The following is a 22,514-nucleotide window of genomic DNA, read 5'->3' as shown; positions in this document are numbered from 1 at the left end:
CTTTTTGGTACTATTGGGGGCACAATGTGTCCCAGAGTCTCCAAACCTGTCATGGCAATAACTTCTAGGTGCGTTCAACATGCTGGGGCATCCTGCTAGGGATGGGATTTATTGACTGTGACTTCTAAAGTAGGCCCAACTTCAACTGCTCAGCCGATAAGGGCTGCAAGGCAGAGTGCCTTCATTACTTATTATCTGTCCGGCTGTGTGCACAGGCTCTTCAGGTATCCATTGTGCCCAGTGGAGAATGTAGAGGGGTATGTCCAGTACCAGTCTCTGTGTATGGGGTAGATGATTGTAGATACTTCTGTGCCCTTCCACAGATCTATAGACTTCCATGTGTGGGCACACTGCTGCCCTTTTTAGGGGGGGACTTAGTTTATCCCAGAAAGTCGGAGTGATACCATAAATTCCCAGCCCAGGCAATGTTGGGTATGTGTAACATTCAGGAAAAGGATGCCCCCGGCAGGCTACAATCCAGCATATTGAACGCAAGCTGTATTGTCAGGGTTAGGGTGCTTCTGAGCCGTCCCTGACCCTGTTTCCCGTCCCCGTGTGTGTACAAGGATGACAGCCTGGCTAGATGTGTTGGGGGAGTCTCTGATTGCAGATGCAGACAGCAACCTGGGACACCAAGTCCACCCCGTCTCCCACATGGAATATTCCATCTTCATGGACACCTCTGCTGACCCAGCGCTAGACCCTGTCAGGTACCTGCCACGTGTGCCCTCTAAGGGGTGTATCCTGCTGAGTACTAACCCTAGAAATACTGCCTCTGCTGAAACCTATACTAAACCATGCATGCTCTGATTTCCTGGGGATTGGCTCCCGAATGTCCAAATATTGCTGGTATCAGGCAGCTTTGCTAATATGGCTGCAGAAGTGATAGATCTGCTTACGATAGTCACCAGTTCTTCCACCTCTGTCCTGATTCTGATACCTTGGAACATTTCAGTCGGAGTATTTTGGCCGATGTCCTCTATGAACCAGTCTGGGTGGACGGCCATTCCCCAGAGATCTGCTGCAGCCATTGGCCCTCTTGTGTAAGAAGTCGTAAGACACTGATGAGACGTCCGTGCCATTTACACCGAGCATGATGGGCTCCCTGCCCTCACTAAGGTTGTACTAAACCCCAACGGTGTTCACTTCAGACTCACTATTATCAGAACGTGACCTCTATTAGAACGAGAAGAGCGAAGAGGCATCCCAGATTTGCTCCTCCCATCTCTTTTCCATCAAACCCTGAATATAGAAGCATGGCCAGAGTTACTCGCAATGGAGTTGTGCTGGTTTGTTATCTTATAGTCAGTAACTCTCACAGACGGTTCTTGCATGGAGTTACACTAGATTGCCATGTTCCTGTCTGAGACTAGAATGGTGGAGAATGTTGTGATGGACCAGAGTGTTTGGTGCGGTATGGACATTAGATACAACATAGGGTAGGTCTTGTCCACTAAAATTTGAAATACCAGAGATTGCGCACAGAAACAGTGCTGATACCCCTCGTGGACTAAATATGACCGACCATATGGATGTAGGTATAAACATGACAATTTTATTCAATTAACAAAAAATTAAAAACATCAATACATAGATAGAAACATAAGTCCGTTTGTTAAAACCGGTAAGAGTACCCATTAGTCATCATACACCGGTACAAATCTCCAAAGTGTACCGCCGCTTAGGGGGATACCATAGGCCGGCTGTGAGGTGTAGAGATGTTTGGTTCATTTGGTTCATCTTACATGTTTCGGACTTAGAATTTTTTGTCGAGTCCTTCTTCAGAGACGTATGAAAGGATACTATTTACTTTCTGAAAACATAAACGTTTCCTATTGGTAATCATATATTCGTATCAGAAATTCTTGTGAATCATACATTAATAACAACAGAGTAAATCCAATATATAATGGACTCCTTCTAGTACTCACACAATTAGGACAACCGTCCTGTATGTACTGGTGCAGAAGATAATGCACAATAATAACAGGCGATGAGGATATCCCCTAATGCTGAAATGTACAGCTGTCCATTTAAAAGCGAGGCTGTTTCTCAGGGACCCACAGAGGTACATCCATACCTCTATATGGAGTATCAGGAGTAGTATCTAAGGACAAATAAAGTAGGGTAGGAACTATTATAATACAAAAAGTTCATCACGAAACTTGTATATCAAAAGGTATCCAAGAGGGCCCATACCCCAGAGTAAAAAGTACCCCATAGAAGTAAAAAAAAAAAAGGGTACCAATGTATATGTTACTTAATCTACCTAGGGAGATGCATAAGGCCCTCTTCCTAGTTCTCAAATAAAGAATCTCAGAATTTACGAAAAAATAAAAAAAAGGGGGGGGGGGGGGAGAAAAAAAGACCCTTTTGAATTACCTATAAATTGGTCTGTGTCTGTCCTGTATGGGAAGAATCTGCCACCACCGCTCTCTCCACGCTCTGACCATGGCATGGAAGAGAGCGGTGGTGAATATAGCTGCTCCACAGGTGTATGACCTTGCTGATTATTGCCATCAGCTAGACGATAGTCAGACCAGGGTGTGTGCGTCATCATGATGACGACACGCGTCCCTGTCGGGTCCCCTGGTGGAGTGGTGGGCACCCTGCCCCCCCTCCCCCCCATGAAGGGGGGCAGTGCAGCGTCCCGTGTCACACCACCATCGGCACAGAGAGAACAGAATGCTTGCATTCCAGAAGGAACGCAAGCTGGAAGAGTGTCGCAGACGGCACCGCCTCCTTCTGCAAAAAGGGACCCGACTCTCCTAGAGGAAAAAACAAAGGGGAGAGGGACCCTTTGTGCGCCGGGTGAGCCAGTCCTGGAATGGGACAGCCCAGTACATCGGCGAACAGGGGGCATCCTTTCCAAAAATAGAATATTTATATTCATAAATTAGTTGGAAAAAAAAAATGGGGGGGACATATAGAAATTCTAAAAAACTACCCATTTCTTTTCCATCAAACCTTCATTTTAGAAGCATGGCCAGAGTTACTCGCAATGGATAGAGTTGTGCTGGTTTGTTGTCTTACAGACGGTTCTTGCATGGAGTTACACTAGATTGTCATGTTCCTGTCTGAGACAAGAATGGTGGAGAATGTTGTGATGGACCAGAGTGTTTGCTGTATCTCATGATGCTGTCCATAATATGCCCCTGCTGACATACACCACGTTATTGTTCCTGTCCTTGTAGATGGATGCTTGGTATTTCCCAGCTTCTATCCTGTCGTTCATTTTCTACAATGAAAGATATTAAATCCTAGGAGGCATTGTGTGTACATCACAGCAGGGTTAATGTGTACAGAGGACAGCTGTGGGTAGGATGAGTCCAGTCCTTCTTTAGAGTAAGGACTTCCCAATACAAAACATTGGGACAAACTCACAAAACACGACCTGGAGGGAGAGTCTGATGACGGAACCTCCTTCTCCTCCCCATCTTCTATTGCTGTACCAGTAATTATTTCTGCTCTTATTACCTACAGATGTGCTGTTCATCAGAGACCAAAAAATTGAATTATTGTACTCCATACATTTTCCATAAACGTCCTCCTACCGGAATGACATCCCTTCTATAATGCATGAGGGATTGTCCCTTCCTCTAGTGTGGGAAGTTGGTTCTGTCACTCAGTCAGGAATCGGGTCATTGGACCTAATAAACAGAATTGTGAGTTCGTCCCTTGCTCCTGTCGGGGGGGGGGGGGGGGGGATTACAAACCTCACTGGTGATTTGGGATAAGTAGTCTCTGTCTTGGAGCTTTAGGCATTATTTACAATGTTCTTCTCCCTTTTCCCTGGACACAGAGTAACAATGCCTTTATTTTGTGTTTTTCTCTCCCTGTCACAGGCACATGTCACAGGCCGATCTTAAAGGTTCCACATTTTGGTTACGAGCAAGTTTTGGTGCCACAGTGTTTGCCGTCCTGGGATTTGCCATGTACAGAGCTTTGCTAAAACAGCGATAATCCAACACAGACTGCCTTCCTCCTCCTTTGCTTTTTCCAGTCACCAAACAAGCCCCGTCCTCTTTCTGTGTACATTATGCGCCATGTAACCCCCTGCTAAGCTATTTATATTATTCATCGACATGATCACTACATGTGGTTCTAAAATTCAGCGTATCAGCAGTATTAAATAACACACTGACGTGGATGGGAAGACCTCTGGTGGCGGTGTTAGTATTTCTGTATGGCAGCAGAGGTTGAGAAGAGGGAGCGTTACTTGGCCAGCTGTAGTGGCCCCACCACCTGTGTTTTATTTGTAAAGGATTACGAACCGGATCAAGTGTAGACTGAAATCTGTTGACTTCATTTGGCGTTTTCTCATGGGACGCTGGCAAGTGCCAAAGAGAGGGAAATCCAATGAGTGGCTTGCTCAATATTACCCAACCATGAGTAGGTTTCTCTCCCGGGTTTATAACCAGCCGTTTTGTTCTTGAGATCCATCCTTGCTGCGTGGTCACACAGTATTTGTGTAGCAGAACCATCTACCTGTATATAATGTATATAGCTTTATCGTCCCAGTTGCCTTCCTACTTGCCTTGAATCCCGGGCAAGCCCCCCTATACTTTTGTTGTGCGAATGAACCGACTTACATCTCGGAGCTGTGAATTTCCCCAAATAACCTTTCTCCAACAACTGCAGTGGAGTAAAGTTATGTCCATCTGAATGTCAAAAGAAAATATCCTCGCTATTTTTTTAAGAGTGCATGTAGTCCGCTAGATCTTTTCCCGTAGCCAAACGTTAAGAAATTGTGTATTTTTGGAAAGGCCACAATGATCTCCGATACTGCCATGTATTATCTGACTGTATGTTATATTGTGGGGTTCTTATTTATTTTAATTTTATTCTGTTCTACAACCCAAAGTCATTTGCCAGTTTACAACGAGAGACACATTTTTAGTTTCAGAATAAAACTCCTCCACATTAATTTCCCATTGTTATCTACACACTTATGTTCGGGGCACATCGTATTTTATTTCCTTTTTATTCTGTGACATCACAGCAATCCGCCGGAACTAGAGGTGAAAGCACCTCACGCTCCTTCGCTGGGGCAGCACGTGTCACCACAACAATTACACAATATTTATCCTAGATTTTTTTATCACCAATCTTTGTGTGGATTTCATTAAAAAAAAGGAGACCCCCGTGTAGCTGGACTGTGCCTTGTCTGTTATTTGGGTGCTGGGAGTACCTGCCAATGTCTGTGAAGTGACGTGTGTTCTCCGAGTGTGACCAGCGGTGGGGGGATATGTTTCCGCACTCACCCTCAGAATACCGTTGTGTGAATGGGGTGGCCGGATGTTGGGGATGTAACACAGACAACCAGTGTTGAATGGGGGAACATTTGTGTTATAGAAAGTAATAGCCAACAGTGACATTTCTTAAAGTGGTTATGAAGACTAAAGGTTTTTTTTACACTTCTGTGTGGTGTTCCCCCTAAAGCCCCCCCCCCTTAATACTCACTTGATCCCCCTCTCAAGCCAGCGATGTGCTCAAGAGCCTGAGCTTTCCTGGGACTCCCTCTCCTTACTGGCTTAGACAGAAGTGGGGGCCACGGGCTCCCACAACTGTCAATCACACCCAGCGAGCCAATGAGGAGAGAGCAGGGGGCAGAGCCAAGCCACAGCTCTTTGTCTTATGGATGCAGGGCCCGGCAGCAAGAACTCACCGGTGCCCCCATTGCAAGAGGCTTGCTATTGGTGGCACTGGTCAAGGAGGAGGAGCCAGGAGTACTAGCGGGGGACCCGAGAAGAGGAGGATTGGGGCTTCTCTGTGCAAAACCATTATAGAGCAGGTACAGTGCCTTGCGAAAGTATTCGGCCCCCTTGAACTTTGCGACCTTTTGCCACATTTCAGGCTTCAAACATAAAGATATAAAACTGTAATTGTTTGTGAAGAATCAACAAGTGGGACACAATCATGAAGTGGAACGAAATTTATTGGATATTTCAAACTTTGTTAAATAAAAAACGAAAAAACTGGGCGTGCAAAATTATTCGGCCCCTTTACTTTCAGTGCAGCAAACTCTCTCCAGAAGTTCAGTGAGGATCTCTGAATGATCCAATGTTGACCTAAATGACTAATGATGATAAATAGAATCCACCTGTGTGTAATCAAGTCTCCGTATAAATGCACCTGCACTGTGATAGTCTCAGAGGTCCGTTTTAAAGCGCAGAGAGCATCATGAAGAACAAGGAACACACCAGGCAGGTCCGAGATACTGTTGTGGAGAAGTTTAAAGCCGGATTTGGATACAAAAAGATTTCCCAAGCTTTAAACATCCCAAGGAGCACTGTGCAAGCGATAATATTGAAATGGAAGGAGTATCAGACCACTGCAAATCTACGAAGACCTGGCCGTCCCTCTAAACTTTCAGCTCATACAAGGAGAAGACTGATCAGAGATGCAGCCAAGAGGCCCATGATCACTCTGGATGAACTGCAGAGATCTACAGCTGAGGTGGGAGACTCTGTCCATAGGACAACAATCAGTCGTATACTGCACAAATCTGGCCTTTATGGAAGAGTGGCAAGAAGAAAGCCATTTCTTAAAGATATCCATAAAAAGTGTTGTTTAAAGTTTGCCACAAGCCACCTGGGAGACACCAAACATGTGGAAGAAGGGGCTTTGCTCAGATGAAACCAAAATCAAACTTTTTGGCAACAATGCAAAATGTTATGTTTGTCGTAAAAGCAACACAGCTCATCACCCTGAACACACCATCCCCACTGTGAAACATGGTGGTGGCAGCATCATGGTTTGGGCTGCTTTTCTTCAGCAGGGACAGGGAAGATGGTTAAAATTGATGGGAAGATGGATGGAGCCAAATACAGGACCATTCTGGAAGAAAACCTGATGGAGTCTGCAAAAGACCTGAGACTGGGACGGAGATTTGTCTTCCAACAAGACAATGATCCAAAACATAAAGCAAAATCTACAATGGAATGGTTCACAAATAAGCATATCCAGGTGTTAGAATGGCCAAGTCAAAGTCCAGACCTGAATCCAATCGAGAATCTGTGGAAAGAACTGAAAACTGCTGTCCATCCCACCTCACTGAGCTCGAGCTGTTTTGCAAGGAGGAATGGGCAAAAATTTCAGTCTCTCGATTAGGGCTGGGGAATATAATCGAAAGATCGATGCAACGCGATTCGACCCTTCGCGATTCTGCATCGATGCGGGCTGCCGGCATAATCGATTATACGAAATGACGTCATCAGCCGCGGCCACGCCCTATCGCGCAAGGGAAAAAAAAAAATCACAAGATCGCAGGATCGGCAGCTGATTGGTGGGTTAGTGGCGGGAGCTTAATAAAAAGGCTCCGCCCCTCCCCTTCCGCCTCTTTGACCCGGGCCAAGGCGCACCAAGACATCCCCCGCGTGTATCGGTGTCCCACCTGCGGCCTAGAAGCCAGCCAGCCATCCAGGCCAGAAGCCGCCAGTCCAGTGAGTCCACACACGGGAGCGAGGAGCCCCAAGTGCGTCCCCATCGCAGCCAGCCAATGCCGCCAGCCTCACCTCACCGTAGCCGACAGGTCCTGGAGGCCCAGCCGCCACTGCCAGTGACGCCAGCTGCCCGCCACAGAGCCCAGAGAGCAGCACAGCACCTGTCCTCCTCTGCAATGCAGTGCACAACAACCCACACAGTCACACAGCTGGTATGTCCGAACAAATAATTGTGTAATCATTCATGGGGGTCTCTCGTCTGAATCTCTGGGGGATGTCTGTGATGGGGGGGGGGCCTGGGACAGGGGACGGTCGGTCGGGGCCCGGGGATACTGTTCTGCTGTGGCAGTCTGGCAGCCAGGGGGGTCAGTCAGTGTCAGTGGGGGCCTGGGGGTCTCTGTCAGTGTCAGTCAGCTATGGGGGTCTGGGCAAGGGGGGGACTCACTCAGTGTTTGTCAGTGCTGTGGGGGATTGGGGAAGGTGTGGGGGACATCCAGGTCTCTGTCAGTGTGGGGGTCTGGGCACACCTGGAATTTATTGCAATGCATATTCACATAAAAGGATTTATATATAATGTTTTGTGGGAATTTATGATGACCATTTTCACAAGAATATTAGCTTGGCTGGCTGGCTTCTTCTATCTTGGCTTGCCTTAAAGTACAACTATAGGCAAAACTTTATCCAAAATCCAAAAAGTTTGGCCTTTAGTTGTACTTTAAATGGTGGTAGGCCTGGCTTATATTAATATTTTCTTTTATGAAGCAGTAAACTGCACTTCTACAGTTTTTTACTAATTTTACTGTTACTTCTAGTAAAATACTAGTGTTGTTGTCTGTCTCTGCTATGCTGTTTGCATTTTCAGACCTTCCTATATGTTTGCAGTGCAAGTGCACTAAAGTATGCAGGGCTTGCAGGCCATGACAGGGTTCAGGAAAGTGTCCTTTGAAGCAAATGAAAAAAAAAAGGATTCTTCTTTTATTTGTGACTGCTTGATGGTTTGTTTTTTTTTATAAAGTTTTGAAAACCATTGGGCAGTGGGCTGGGCATGGGCATTGGGCAGTAATCGTGATGCATCGCCGAATCGTATCGAATCGCGACCCTAATAATCGTAATCGAATCGTGAGGTAAGTGAAGATGCACAGCCCTACTCTCGATGTGCAAAACTGATAGAGACATACCCCAAGCGACTTACAGCTGTAATCGCAGCAAAAGGTGGCGCTACAAAGTATTAACTTAAGGGGGCTGAATAATTTTGCACGCCAAATTTTTCAGTTTCTTTGTTAACGTTTGAAATAACCAATAAATTTCGTCCCACTTCATGATTGTGTCCCACTTGTTGATTTTTCACAAAAAATTACAGTTTTATATCTTTATGTTTGAAGCCTGAAATGTGGCAAAAGGTCAAAGTTCAAGATGGCTGAATACTTTCGCAAGGCACTGTAAGTATTTAATAAAAAAAAATGAACCTTTAATGCCACTACAAAGTTTAATTAAATAGATTTTTTTTTTCATTTTGGATAGAGTAAGGAAGGGTTTAAACCCGTCAGGTGTCCTATTGGGGAGATTTGAAAGTTCCGAGTGTCTCAGTGTTGTAGTCTCAGAGCACCGTGTGTATGCATGTTGATTTGCAGCTGCAGGAGACATTGTTCCTGCATTCAGTGCCTCCTGCAAAGCCCACTGGTGGACTTATCACTGCTCTTATAAAGGATATACAGAGACAACCACTGTCCTTCCTACTCCAATATCTTAAAGAACACAACATACAAGGATATGGGAAATGTTTCTCGACATTGACACACGTACACTCACAGGTTGAAATGGATAGACTATAGTCTTTATTCAACCTTACCAACTACTGTATGTAACTATGTCAATTCCCGATAGCCAAAACAGGAAGTGAGAGGAAATGCCTGGTTGCCACCAGAACTCGTGTCCCCATTGGAAGATTCCCTCTCTATTAGAGTTCTGATGTAAACACCAAATTTTGGTACTTTCTTTTACTTTCACTTGCAGAAGAATGAGGATTATTCTCCCTAACGGGGACACAGAGAGCACTAAAAATGTCCTATCACCGTGTGTCTGCCATGTTTCTCTCCTTAAGCCTCGTACACATGCAACGATTTTCCGCCGACCGGTCGTCCGTCTTTTGTCCAGAGTGGTGTTTTGTTGGTTGGAATGTGCCTAGACTGCACTGGACTTTTGTCGACCGATAAAATTCTACTTCAGAAGTGATGTCATGTGTTGGGTTGCTTTCTTTGTGTTCTTTCTTCTCCGAGCATGCCCAGTCTTGCTCCTAAGATTTTTCCCTGTCGAAATCTGTACTGACTGCACGAAAATCGGCCGTGTTTTGACGGCGGACAAAAATTTTATAGCCTGCACACCAGATTTTTTTCAGCCGAAAAGTCGGAGTCGGTTGTCGGAAGCATCATACTAACAAGCCGAAAATCGGCCGGTCGGACGAAAATTCCCTGCCGAATTTCGACGCGTGTGTACGAGGCTTTAGATATCAGACCTTTGTCTGGGCTGTAGTCCTAGATAATGACCATTGTGTTTCTATCATTCTGTAGTGTGTAGGTGTTTTTTGTGCTCCAGTATGCAGGATGTGATTGGTGGCCAGCTCCAGCATAGGCCTTTGTGTATGAGGAACAGGTCTTTCCTGCTGTGTGTGTAGCCTGCCCGGTATCTGGAGCATGTACTATGTTATGCTCTTCATGTGACATTCTAGTGTGCTCAGACACAACAAACCCCCATAGCAGCCCGCACTCACCCCCCATATACCTTCACAATGTTAGGAAATGCTCTGACCCCAGCAAAGAAGAATGCTGATATGCCACGTACAGCAACCAACACGGACCAATCGCATTCCATTGTGTAGTAGTACAATGGAACATTATTTGATTTGCTGCCCCTTTAGAAAGAGAGCGAGAGCAGCTGCTCCTATTATACGCCTAATTTCTATTGACAGTTAATGAGAGCAATTGCTGCTTTCTTTTCCTTTTTCCAAAGAGGCAATTAATCTAAATAAAAATGGAGAATGGAGATACTGGCGCACAGAGTTTATAGTCCATCCAGCAATACATATCCTATACCAAAGATCAGGGTAGAGGGTAATCCATAAAATGTCACTGATCTGAGGTTACAGGGGTACAATAAAGAAATACACGACACCCCCTGTGGCTGCCGTCCTCAAGAGTTGTGACCGGCTCTGTGAAGACCAAGAGGAAAGAAGCAGAAAAGGATGGAAGTGTAGTATGCCGGTTAAAAGTTTTAATAGCAAAAACACTCACAAGAGGTAAAATATACAAGTGCTCACCTGGTGTCAGAGTCTGGATGTGGATCCTCCTAAAACTGTCCTGCAGGACCGCTGTCATCTGTTCCGGCTGCTGAGCAGAGAGATGGCTGGCTCAGGAGCCCCGAGAAGCCACCCTAACCAGCCTGGAACGCACGGCGGAAGTGATGTCACCAGAAGCATGGAGAATGGGGTTGGGAGGGTGACGGGTGAAGAATGGCGCAAAGAGGGTGATGTTGTATGGAGAATGGCATGCCTTCCTCATATTGAGCAGCCCAGGCGGGAAGAGAGTCAGGGATTTTTATTTTGAGAAAATATTGTAGGAACACTCCATGTGACATTCACCCTCTCTGTGCCATACTCCACTCGGCATCATCCTCTCAATGCCATACTCAACTTGGCATCATCCTCTCGATGCCATACTCCATTCTGTGGCACCATCGCTGTGCCATTCCCTGCTCAGCGTCACCCTCACTGTGTCCTTCTCCACTCAGCTTCAGCCTCACTATGCCATTCTCCACTCCATGTCACCCTCTCTGTGCCATTCTTCGCTCGATGTGCCATTTTCCACTCCATGTCACCCTCTCTGTGCCATTCTTCGCTCAGAATCACCCTCACTACGCCATTCTCCACTCAGCATCACCCTCGATGTGCCATTCTCCACTCAACGTCACCCTCACTGTGGTATTCTCAGCTTGGCATCACGCTTGCTTTGCCTCTGTGTCACCCTCTGTGCCATTCTCCGCTCAGCGTCACCCTCGATGTTCCATTCTCCGCTCAGCATCACCCTCGATGTTCCATTCTCCGCTCAGCATCACCCTCGATGTGCCATCCTCCACTCAGCGTCACCTTCGCTGTGGCTCATGTCACCCTCGATGTGCCATTCTCCACTCAGCGTCACCTTCGCTGTGGCTCGTGTCACCCTCGATGTGCCATTCTCCACTCAGCGTCACCTTTGCTGTGGCTCGTGTCAGCCTCGATGTGCCATTCTCCACTCAGCGTCACCTTCGCTGTGGCTCGTGTCAGCCTCGATGTGCCATTCTCCACTCAGCGTCACCCTCGCACCGTATAGTGTATCTAAACCCAAAACTTTTTTTCTAATCATACATGACTGCACACAGGATGAGTATTCAGGCAAATTGGGTTATGCTGCTGTCCTCAGGAGATTGGACATTGGCAAAACAAAGCTGTAAGAACAGGCGAGTCTAACCCCTCCCACTCCCAGCATGCCATGTTTTTTTGCTAGTGTCCTAGGTAAACAGATATCTTTTCTTCTCTTGAGAGTAAGAAGAACCTTTTTATTCGATTTTAATGAGATTTATTTTATCAGTTGGTGGATCAGTCCCTGGATCCTGACTCTTTGTTCCCTGATATGCCTGAGGAGGTGCCACAGGGCTCTTGTTGGACCTCGGTTGTGGTGAGTGGCTTTTGCTCGTGTTTTACAGAGAGCCTGTTTGATGGATACAGTCTGGTTTCCCCCAAAGAGGTTAATGCACTGCGCTCCAGCCGTGTCAGAGTTAGTCACATGGCAGGGGGTGGGGAGAAGGAGCTGTGTGGGTTTTTAAATTTGATGCTCAATGGTCCTGCCTTACTCAGCTGTGCAGGATCTGGGCCCTACTGCTCCAGAGCAGGTCCCCTCTATGGTGGCCGTACTGCACATGCACCATTTTCTTGAATCATGCATGCCTCATTGTCTTCCTGCCATCTTCTCTGAACTTATTTTGGTTCTATGATCTTCTGGACAGTACCTGGGCTCCCTGCTGCCTTACAGGTAACCTGATCACAGGTGACATTAACCCTTGCTACTCCAGCAATGATTTTACGAGTACCTTTGTGGACTGTCTTTCAGGCTGTACTAGTATGGAAAATCATAAGTGCGAGGCAGCGGTCCTGGAGGCCTCACCAACCTGTGCTTCACTAACACTGCTTAAAGGTCTTACATTGTCTTCTCCAAAGGACCTGACTCCGGCAGCCCAGATTGCTGGTCCCTGCGTGAGTCGCAGAGGTCCTTTGAATCTTTCTTAACTCCTTTAGAGGTAAACCCTTCTTCTATACTGTCCAGGGAAGACTTCTCATTTACTGTGTCTAGATTTATGAGCAAAATTGCAGCCATGATAGCTGACCTAGACCGCAGGGGACACAAGTGTGCTTCCCCCCTAGTCCGTCTCTCTGCAGATGTTACAACATATGATAAGAATATTGTATGATTTATCAGTCCTTATTGACACAGTCTGCACATGCCTGGATTTGGAGCGGTCTGCCTCGCCTACACCTACAGTCAGTGGCGTATTTAGGATTTTTGCTGCCCTAGGCCTGACTAAACTTGTGCACCCCCTAATTTAAATATCACCCACCCCTTCCTGTAAAGGCCACACCCCTTCCTGTTTATGACTCGTCCTGTCGTCTGTAAACCACAACCACAGTCTATCAGTGCAGCCTCATCAGCTCCCATAAGTACAGCCTCATTAGTGCCCATCAGTGCAGTTTATCAGTACCCACCATTGCCGCCTCATCAGTGGCCATTAAAGCAAGCATATTAGTGCCCATCAGTACAGCCTATTAGCGCCCATCAGTGCAGCATATGAGTGCCCATCAGTGCCTGGGGGCAGAGGAGAGTATTTGGCTGCAGTGCCACACCTATTTGCATTGGCGGCCGTCGGGCCAGTTGTATTAAGTGTGGTCGGCGGCCTACAGTCTGTCCGAATTTCCTGACCGGGCAGTATTATCATACTGGTAGGTAGCAGTGTGACCGCTTTATGGGGGTACCAGACTGATTTGCCTCCTGGACCCTGCCCTCCGGCCCAATTCACCACATAAGACTGGCACTATACAAAAAGTGTATCGCAAGCCGGCGGGGAACCTTTTTGTGCCGGGAGGAGGCTGTTTTTTTTTCCTGCAGGGTGCAGCTTTTTGCTGCCCCCCTGCAAAGTGCCGCCCTAGGGCTGGGCCTTGTTGGCCTAGGCCAAGATACAGCACTGCCTACAGTGTATAGTGATTGGCCTAACCCAGAAAAGGACTTTGCTTCCCCTAAGCATCTTGTCCAGCAATACCCTATGGAGAAGGGGTATCTAAAGAAGTCTGACCCCTTTAAACCCAGTTGAGTGTTTAAAGACCCGGTGCAAACCCTCTATTAATGCTATAAAGGACTTCTGTCGTTCCTCTCAGGCCTCCTAGTCCAAGGCAAAGTGTGGAACTCAGTTCCACCATAAGTTCTTGACCCCCAGAGTCTCTAAGTTTATGAGCAAGTCCTCCTCACAATGAGGGGGTGTCCCCACTTATCAGAGAGGGGGGATGTCTGTTGGCTCTCAGCCATCTGGTCCCAGGACAATTTCTCTGCTTTATGTTGTCTAACTTACTAACATTCCTCCACATTTTGGTGGGCCTTCATGCTGTTCTAGTACAGGGGGTCATAGCCATTGTCCCAGATATTGTCAAGGTCTTACCTTGCCCTCCTTTTGGGAGCCATCTTGGACATGTGCAGAGTGCTGCCTCTTATAAACTCTGATTGCATCATCACTTGCCTGCGGCCTGGGTGTCACACAGTGATGATGCTGCACACCTGACTATATCACCTGTTGGGTTGCAGTCCTTGCCCTTGTGTTTGTGCTCCAAGGTGCATCTCTGCTAGCAGTCTTCTGTTCTCCGTGTTCCTCCGTGTATGACCTGGCTTGGTTGACGACTCTCCTGGCTCTTGACCCAGCATCGGCAGACTACCCACTTCTGGACTCGACCCCAGCTTGGATGACTACCCGCTTCTGGACTTGACCCCATCTTGTTCCTGCTCCCACTTCCTCATTCTTGCTGTACGTTTATTTTTGTTTGCACCAATAACCGGCTTTATTTTACCTGCATCCCTGTTTGGTCTGGTTTCCTGGTACCCTTACAGGTATAGGGAGGTTTCAGAGTTTCTGGTTAAAATCTTTCACTGCCAGCAAAGCAGAAGGGTGCATCTGCCCCATACTGGATGTAGAGGTCCTCAACACCTTCATCTGGGTATAAAACTTCCACAAAACATCTGCCCAGTCTGTCATTGCTTCCCTCCTCTTCCCGGCCTCACCGGACAGAAGGATGTGTACTTGCATGTCTCCATCTTCTTGGCATGTCAACAATACCTGTGTTCTGCTGTGGGCATGCAGCATTATCAGTTTGTTGCCTGTCCACTGACCTCGGGTCTTCATCAAGGTTATAGCCCCTGTTTCTTCACTCTCAGGACATTCCCATTGTGAAATATTTGCACAACCACCTTCAGGGGGAACAGACAGCTTAGGATCTGCCTGCCAATGTCCAAAGGACTGTGCCAACCCTGTAGGCCGATCTCGTCTCTTAAGAAATCAGCGTTGGAACTCTCATCACTTGGAGTACTGTTCTCTCTCTGCTTCGCTCTCAGGGCATTCCCATAGTGAGATATCTTTACAATCACCTTCTGAGGGAACAGTCAGCTTATGATCTGCCAGCCAATGTCTAATGGACTTCGGAGATCCCTTCTCTTTACGAATCAGCATTGGAACTGCCTCATCACTTGGAGTATGTGGGCCTTAACTTGGTCATGGGTCCTGTTCAAGGGTTTCCTTATCCTGCACAGGCTTCAGTTTCTCCGCTCCTCATATTTGGAGTCTGCAGTCCAGGAGCTAACTGGCCCTCCATTTTTTTCATGAGAGTCTTGAGTGTAATTGCGTCGTCCTTCAAAGCAATTACATGAGCCCAATTTTCCTCCATATCATTGAAACTTAAGGCCCGTACACACGTAGCGATTGTTGGCCGTAAATATTCGGCCGCCGAACGATCGGCCGATTGTCGGCTTGTAAGTATGATGCTTCCCACAACCGACTCCGACTTTTCGGCCGAACAGAATCGGGTGTGCAGGCTATAAAATTTTTGTTGGCCGTCACCAGAACGGACGATTGTTCGCCGGTCAGTACAGAATTCGGCCGACTAACAGCAGATGAGCAAGACTGGGCATGCTCAGAGAAGAAAAAACACACGGAAAGTTAACCATCACATGACATCACTTCTGCAGTCGGCTGTTGTTGGCCGACAAAATTCATGTGCAGTCTTTAGCACTTTTCAACCGACAGGACAGCAACGGACAAAAGACGGCCGATCGTTCTGCCGACATTCGGTACGTGTGTACGGGGCTTTAGCATTCTGGCATTGTGTGGGGTATAGAGCAGGGATTTTTAAATTCAGTTTAATCGCAGGCCGTAACAGTAGTATAGTTGCCCTTAAAGGGCCTTTTGGATCTGGGGTGCGCTATTTATAGAGTGCAGGGTTCAGGATTATACTACAGAAAGCAGTGTTCAGGAGTGTGTTACGTACAGAGTTCAGGGTTCAGGAGTGTGTTACGTACAGAGTTCAGGGTTCAGGAGTGTGTTACGTACAGAGTGCAGGGTTCAGAAGTATGTCACGTACAGATTGCAGGGTTCAGAAGTGTGTTACAAAGTGCAAGGTTCAGGGCTTCCCCCAGTGTACAGAGCGTGGAGCTCAAGGGTGCACTAAATAGAGAATGCAGAATTTAGGGGTGTGCAGAGTACAGTGTGTGCAGCCCCAATCCTTTAACTCCAAAGCTACCTTTCACCTCTCTCTACTACCTGGCCCTGCTCTGATACCTCCCTGTGTAGGCAGCTCTGTTCTCTCTCTGGAGATCTGTCCCCACCATGAGTGTATGCAGGGATCTGTTAGATCCGGGAACTGCTGTGAGCAAAGCTGTCCCTTGTAAACATAGAAAGCTTCTGTGTTTAAAAGTGGCAGCTGGAGCAGAGGGTGAGGGCAAGAGGTAGCGGAATGGAATTCCACCACATCCCAGCTTCAAAAATGGGGATGAGGACAACATGACCAGGCCTGGTCGGCTGGATTTGGCCTGCGGGCCTCGTGTTAGACTTATGTGGTATAGAGGGTGCAGTCTCTGGATTATCCCATTAACCAGAAGGACCTGACTTGCCCTGGCAGGATGAGTCATAAGTTTGGAACTGGAATCAGACAATTGCTTCCCCTGAATGGAAGGTGCGTATGATGGATGCTAGCCTGGGGGGGTTGAAGGGGAGTCCTGGTACCTTTTTGGTAAAAGAGAGTTGGTCATTGGAAGCTCTGCTCCTATCAGTATTCTGGAAATTGGGATGACAACATACACTGGGATGACAGATGGGTACAACATACACTGGAAGATATCTGGGACTCAGATGAGTTTACTATGAAAAGAAGATTGCTTCCACCTGCAGACCTGGCTGGAGGCATAACACAGGCCTGCTGTATGACATCCAAAGGGGCCATATGTGAAGCTAACCATGTTCCGGCAGCTTGTTCCTCAGCTGGTCACTCAAACTTGACCCATTCTGAGGGTCTGATCACCTACACCTGGCCCATTCTGAGGGTCTGATCACCTACACCTGGCCTATTCTGAGGGTCTGATAACCCAAATTTGACCAATTTTGAGGGGTTAATCACCCACACCTGACCCATTCTTAGGGGCTTATCACCCACACCTGACCCATTTTGATGGGCTGATCACCCACACCTGACCCATTCTGATGAGCTGATCACCCAAACCTGAGCCATTCTGATGGGCTGATCACCCAAACCTAACCCATTCCAATGGGCTCATCACCCAACACCTGACCCGTTTTAAAGAGGCTGATCACCCACACCAGACCCCTTCCAAGGGTCTGATCACCCACACCTGATCCATTCTTAGAGGCTGATCACCCAACACCTGGCCTGTTCCGAGGGGCTGATCACCGAACATCTGACCCTTTCGGATGGGCTGATCACCCACACCTGACCCATTTTGAGGGGCTGATCACCCAACACCTGACCCATTCCAAGAGCTTGATCATCCACACCTATCCCATTCAGAGGGACTGATCACCCAAACCTGACCTATTCTGAGGGGCTGAAAACCCAACACCTGGCTCATTCCGAGGGGCCGATCTCCCACACCTGATCCATACCAAGGGGCTGATCTCCCGCACCTAACCCATTCCGAGGGGCTAAAAACCCAACACCTGACCCATTTCGAGGGGCTGATCACCCACACCGGACTCCTTCCGAATGGCTGATCACCCACACCTGACTCATTCCGAGGGGCTGATCACCCACACCTGACCTATTCCGAGGGGCTGATCACCCACACCTGACCCATTCCGAAGGGGCTGATTACCTACACCTGACCCATTCCAAAGGGGCTGATCACCCACACCTCACCCATTCCAAAGGGGCTGATCACCCACACCTCACCCATGCTGAAGGGGCCGATCACCCATACCTGACCCATTGCTAGGGGTCAATCACCCACACCTGACCCATTCTGAGGGGCTGATTACCCACACCTGACTGATTCCGGAAGGGCCGATCACCCACACCTGACCCATTCTGAGGGGCCGATCACCCACACCTGACCCATTCCTAGGGGTTAATCACCCACACCTGACCCATTCTGAGGGGCTTATCACCCACACCTGACTGATTCCGAAGGGGCTGATCACCCATATCTGACTCATTCCAAGGGGCTGATCACCCATATCTGACTCATTCTAAGGGGCCGATCACCCACACCTGACCCATTCCGAAGGGGCTGATCACCCACACCTGACCCATTCCAAAGGGGCTGATCACCCACACCTGACTGATTCCGAAGGGGCTGATCACTCACACCTGACTCCTCCGAGGGGCTGATCACCCATATCTGACTCATTCCGAGGGGCTGATCACCCATATCTGACCCATTCTGAGGGGCCGATCACCGATACCTGACCCATTCCTAGAGGTCAATCACCCACACCTGACCCATTCTGAGGGGCTGATTCCCACACCTGACTGATTCTGAAGGGGCCGATCACCCACACCTGACCCATTCTGAGGGGCGGATCACCCACACCTGACTCATTCCAAGGGGCTGATCACTCACACCTGACTCATTCTAAAGGGGCCGATCACCCACACCTGACTCATTCCGAGGGGCTGATCACTCACACCTGACTCATTCTAAAGGGGCCGATCACCCACACCTGACCCATTCCGAGGGGCTGATCTCGGTGGGAATAAAGGTCAGCTGTGTGATTTCCATTCCTCTAACATTCATTAACAGAAAGATTTAGAAGATAAACTGCCCGATGACCGCACAGCTTCCTTTACCGAACCTGGAGAGCCATGTGACTCTAGTATACACACAGTCCTAATGGACGGGGCTACAGGTGTCCAGAGGTTAATAGTGGGCGGGGCTGGAGTTGTCAGGTGTGTTTAGGAATGTGGACAGAGAGATGGGGAAGTTAAAATTTACAAGGAAGTTCAGAGACTTTTCTAATAATGGCTTCAGAGGATCCCCCGACAGAAAGCTCTCCTGATTCTCTGATCCCCGTCCGAGAGAACCTGTCCTTCCAGAGCTTCCTCCGCAAGAGGAAGGACACCATGGTAAGACAGTACGGAGCAATGCTCTGCAGATCTCTGGGGGTGGGGGGTCAGTGATGGATAGGGTTGCCACCTCCATTCCCTTTAATCCAGGACACGTATAGGTTACACAGGTTCTGTGGCTGATAAGGTGATAATTAAACTCACTTATTGCCTTATCTGCATTGTATCAGAGCCTCAGAACCTGTGCAACCCATATGTGGGATCAGGTGGCAACCCTAGTGATGGAATAATCTGCAGGGATGGGAGGGAGCGATGTTCTGCAGATCTGTAGAGGGGTCAGTGATGGAATAATCTGCATAATATATCAGTATGGATCTGTCAGGAGGGGGATGGGAGGGAGCGATGTTCTGCAGATCTGTAGAGGGGTCAGTGATGGAATAATCTGCAGAATATATCAGTATGGATCTGTCAGGAGGGGGATGGGAGGGAGCGATGTTCTGCAGATCTGTAGAGGGGTCAGTGATGGGATAATCTGCATAATATATCAGTATGGATCTGTCAGGAGGGGGATGGGAGGGAGCGATGTTCTGCAGATCTGTAGAGGGGTCAGTGATGGAATAATCTGCAGAATTTATCAGTATGGATCTGTCAGGAGGGGGATGGGAGGGAGCGATGTTCTGCAGATCTGTAGAGGGGTCAGTGATGAAATAATCTGCAGAATATATCAGTATGGATCTGTCAGGAGGGGGATGGGAGGTTGCAATGTTCTGCAGATCTCTGGGGGGGTCATTGATGGAATAATATGCAAAATAGCAAAATATATCAATATGGATCTTTCAGGAGGGGGATGGAAGTGAGTGATGTTCTGCAGAGAGGTCAGTGATGGAATTATCTGCAGAATATATCAATATGGATCTGTCAGGAGGGGGAGGGGACGGAGCAATGTTCTGCAGATCTGTGGAGGGGTCAGTGATGGGATATAGATCTGTCAGGAGGGGGAGGGGACGGAGCAATGTTCTGCAGATCTGTGGAGGGGTCAGTGATGGGATATAGATCTGTCAGGAGGGGGAGGGGATGGAGCAATGTTCTGCAGATGTGTGAAGAGGTCATTGATGGGATATGGATCTGTCAGGAGGGGGAGGGGACGGAGCAATGTTCTGCAGATCTGTGGAGGGGTCAGTGATGGGATATGGATCTGTCAGGAGGGGGAGGGGACGGAGCAATGTTCTGCAGATCTGTGGAGGGGTCAGTGATGGGATATAGATCTGTCAGGAGGGGAGGGGATGGAGCGATGATCTGCAGAGAGGTCAGTGATGGAAAAATCTGCAGAATATCACTATGGGTCTGTCAGGAGGGGACGGAGCGATGTTCTGTAGATCTGTGCATGTTCCGTGGACTCCCCCGTGTTTTGTGGACTCTCCTGTGTTGCGTGTTCCATGGACTATCCCGTGTTGCATGTTCCTTGGACTATCCCGTGTTGTGTACTCCGTGGACTCTCCCGTGTTGTTTGTTTTTTCGGACTCTCCCGTGTTGTGCATTCCATGGACTCTCCTGTGTTGTGCATTCTGTGGACTCTCCCGTGTTGTGCATTCCATGGACTCTCCTGTGTTGTGTATTCTGTGGACTCTCTCGTGTTGTGCATTCCATGAACTCTCCCATGTTGTTTGTTTCATGGACTCTCTCGTGTTGTGCATTCCATGAACTCTCCCGTGTTGTGCATTCTGTGGACTCTCCTGTGTTGTGCATTCCATGGACTCTCCTGTGTTGTGCATTCTGTGGACTCTCCTGTGTTGTGCATTCTGTGGACTCTCCCGTGTTGTGCATTCTGTGGACTCTCCTGTGTTGTGCATTCCATGGACTCTCCCGTGTTGTGCATTCCGTGGACTCTCCTGTGTTGTGCATTCCATGGACTCTCCTGTGTTGTGCATTCCATGGACTCTCCTGTGTTGTGCATTCTGTGGACTCTCCTGTGTTGTGCATTCTGTGGACTCTCCCGTGTTGTGCATTTTGTGGACTCTTCTGTGTTGTGTATTCCATAGACTCTCCCGTGTTGTGTATTCTGTGGACTCTCTCGTGTTGTGCATTCCATGGACTCTCCCATGTTGTTTGTTTGGTGGACTTTCCCATGTTGTGCATTCCGTGGACTCTCCCGTGTTGTGCATTCCGTGGACTCTCCCGTGTTGTGTATTCCGTGGACTCTCCCGTGTTGTGTATTCCGTGGACTCTCCCGTGTTGTGTATTCCGTGGACTCTCGTGTTGTGTATTCCATGAACTCTTCAATGTTGTGTGTTTCGTGTAAATTTTTGTTTATTAAAAATCTTACAAACATAATAAAAACATATTTACATTTATACAAAATAAATAAAAATATATATAAACAAATCGCTTACATCATAGACAACTAAATATACCAACCAAGACACATTTTCATAGTATTATTATTATCAAGATTCAACTCCACAAAGCCCAAACCTCCACCTAAACACCCCCTTAGGCTAGGAAACGATTACACATCAATCCCATGCATGCAGCCTTTTTCCAAAAATCCAATCTTATAAAAATCTAGGGGATGTGAAAGGACAGAAAGAAAAGCCGCCCCACACCCAGAGACACAAACAGCAGCTACAAGGACCTCCAAGCCTTTGTCCAGGCCCCCCAGCCACCACCTGTCCTTCTTAAGACCCCGAATCTTCCCAACCTCACCCAGAATGTTGTGCACCACCACCTCGATAGGAAGAACTTTTTTCAGAGTGAAAACCTGACACCGTGCATTCCACGTGAAGTAATGAACTACTAAGCTAACTAGAAAAAGCGTCTCAAAAGATCCGTATGACCACTACGCATAACTCAAGTGGAAACGGAAAGGGATAGCCAAAGCCTCACCCGCTTATAGACTTCTATATTGAAGGGGCACTGAAGCAAGAAATGGTTCATTGTCTCCTCTATACCGCCACACCCCACTCGTGGACAACCATGGTTCTCCACAGAGCAATGCTTCAATTTGCCCTTCACATAGAGTCTGCCATGGAAGAGAGCCAGGCCAAGTCCTGTTACTTTAAAGAGATTCTCTCCAGATTAATCAAGCGCATTCCCCCCCCCCCCCTCGTAACAGGGCCTGGACAATCCCTTAGGGCTAGTGGCTCGCTAAAGGCAGATTCAACAACCCTCCTGTCCAGGGCCTTCTTAGGAAGAGACTTAATTTCCTCCGCCGTCACTCGCCACTGCCAAAGCATTTTCAGGTACAGGGCAAAGTAAGCCGGTAGCTTACCATGTCGAAACCTCAGACTTTTCACTGGCCCACCATTCTCCCAGCTTCGCAGAAAAGGCCTAAACCAGGACTGAAAAATACCAACCCACCCAGGCGGTTCCTCTGCCAGCATGTTATCAAAATTATCTTTCAAAAACATCTGAGAAAAGAATACCAACCTAAGCCACCC

At 47.9% G+C, this 22,514-nt stretch overlaps 2 protein-coding genes across 4 annotated transcripts in view; both read left to right on the top strand.

Moving 5' to 3' along the window:
- RHOT1 (ras homolog family member T1) overlaps nucleotides 1-4,222 on the top strand; it is a 45,983-nt gene extending 41,761 nt beyond the window's left edge. For 2 of the 3 annotated variants that reach the window (XM_082271788.1, XM_082271787.1), the window contains one exon: nucleotides 3,846-4,222. In XM_082271788.1, coding sequence (XP_082127914.1) covers nucleotides 3,846-3,963 — 118 coding nt within the window. In that variant the 3' untranslated portion in view covers nucleotides 3,964-4,222. Of the gene's footprint in view, nucleotides 1-566; nucleotides 711-3,845 lie in introns of all 3 variants that reach the window. The other variant, XM_082271786.1, reaches the window with a different exon arrangement.
- Nucleotides 4,223-18,953: 14,731 nt separating this feature from the next.
- Nucleotides 18,954-22,514, top strand: part of LOC309567514 (uncharacterized protein) — a 32,138-nt gene continuing 28,577 nt past the window's right edge. Inside the window, exon 1 of the mRNA XM_082272898.1 lies at nucleotides 18,954-19,137. Within this exon, the coding sequence (XP_082129024.1) occupies nucleotides 19,033-19,137 (105 nt within the window). The 5' untranslated portion in view covers nucleotides 18,954-19,032. The remainder of the gene's footprint in view (nucleotides 19,138-22,514) is intronic.

Source organism: Pelophylax lessonae, assembly GCF_965119305.1.
Source record: "Pelophylax lessonae genome assembly, chromosome: 11".
NCBI lineage: Eukaryota > Metazoa > Chordata > Amphibia > Anura > Ranidae > Pelophylax > Pelophylax lessonae.
Note: the sequence above shows the minus strand (reverse complement) of the source record. Positions and strands in the feature narration are given on the sequence as shown.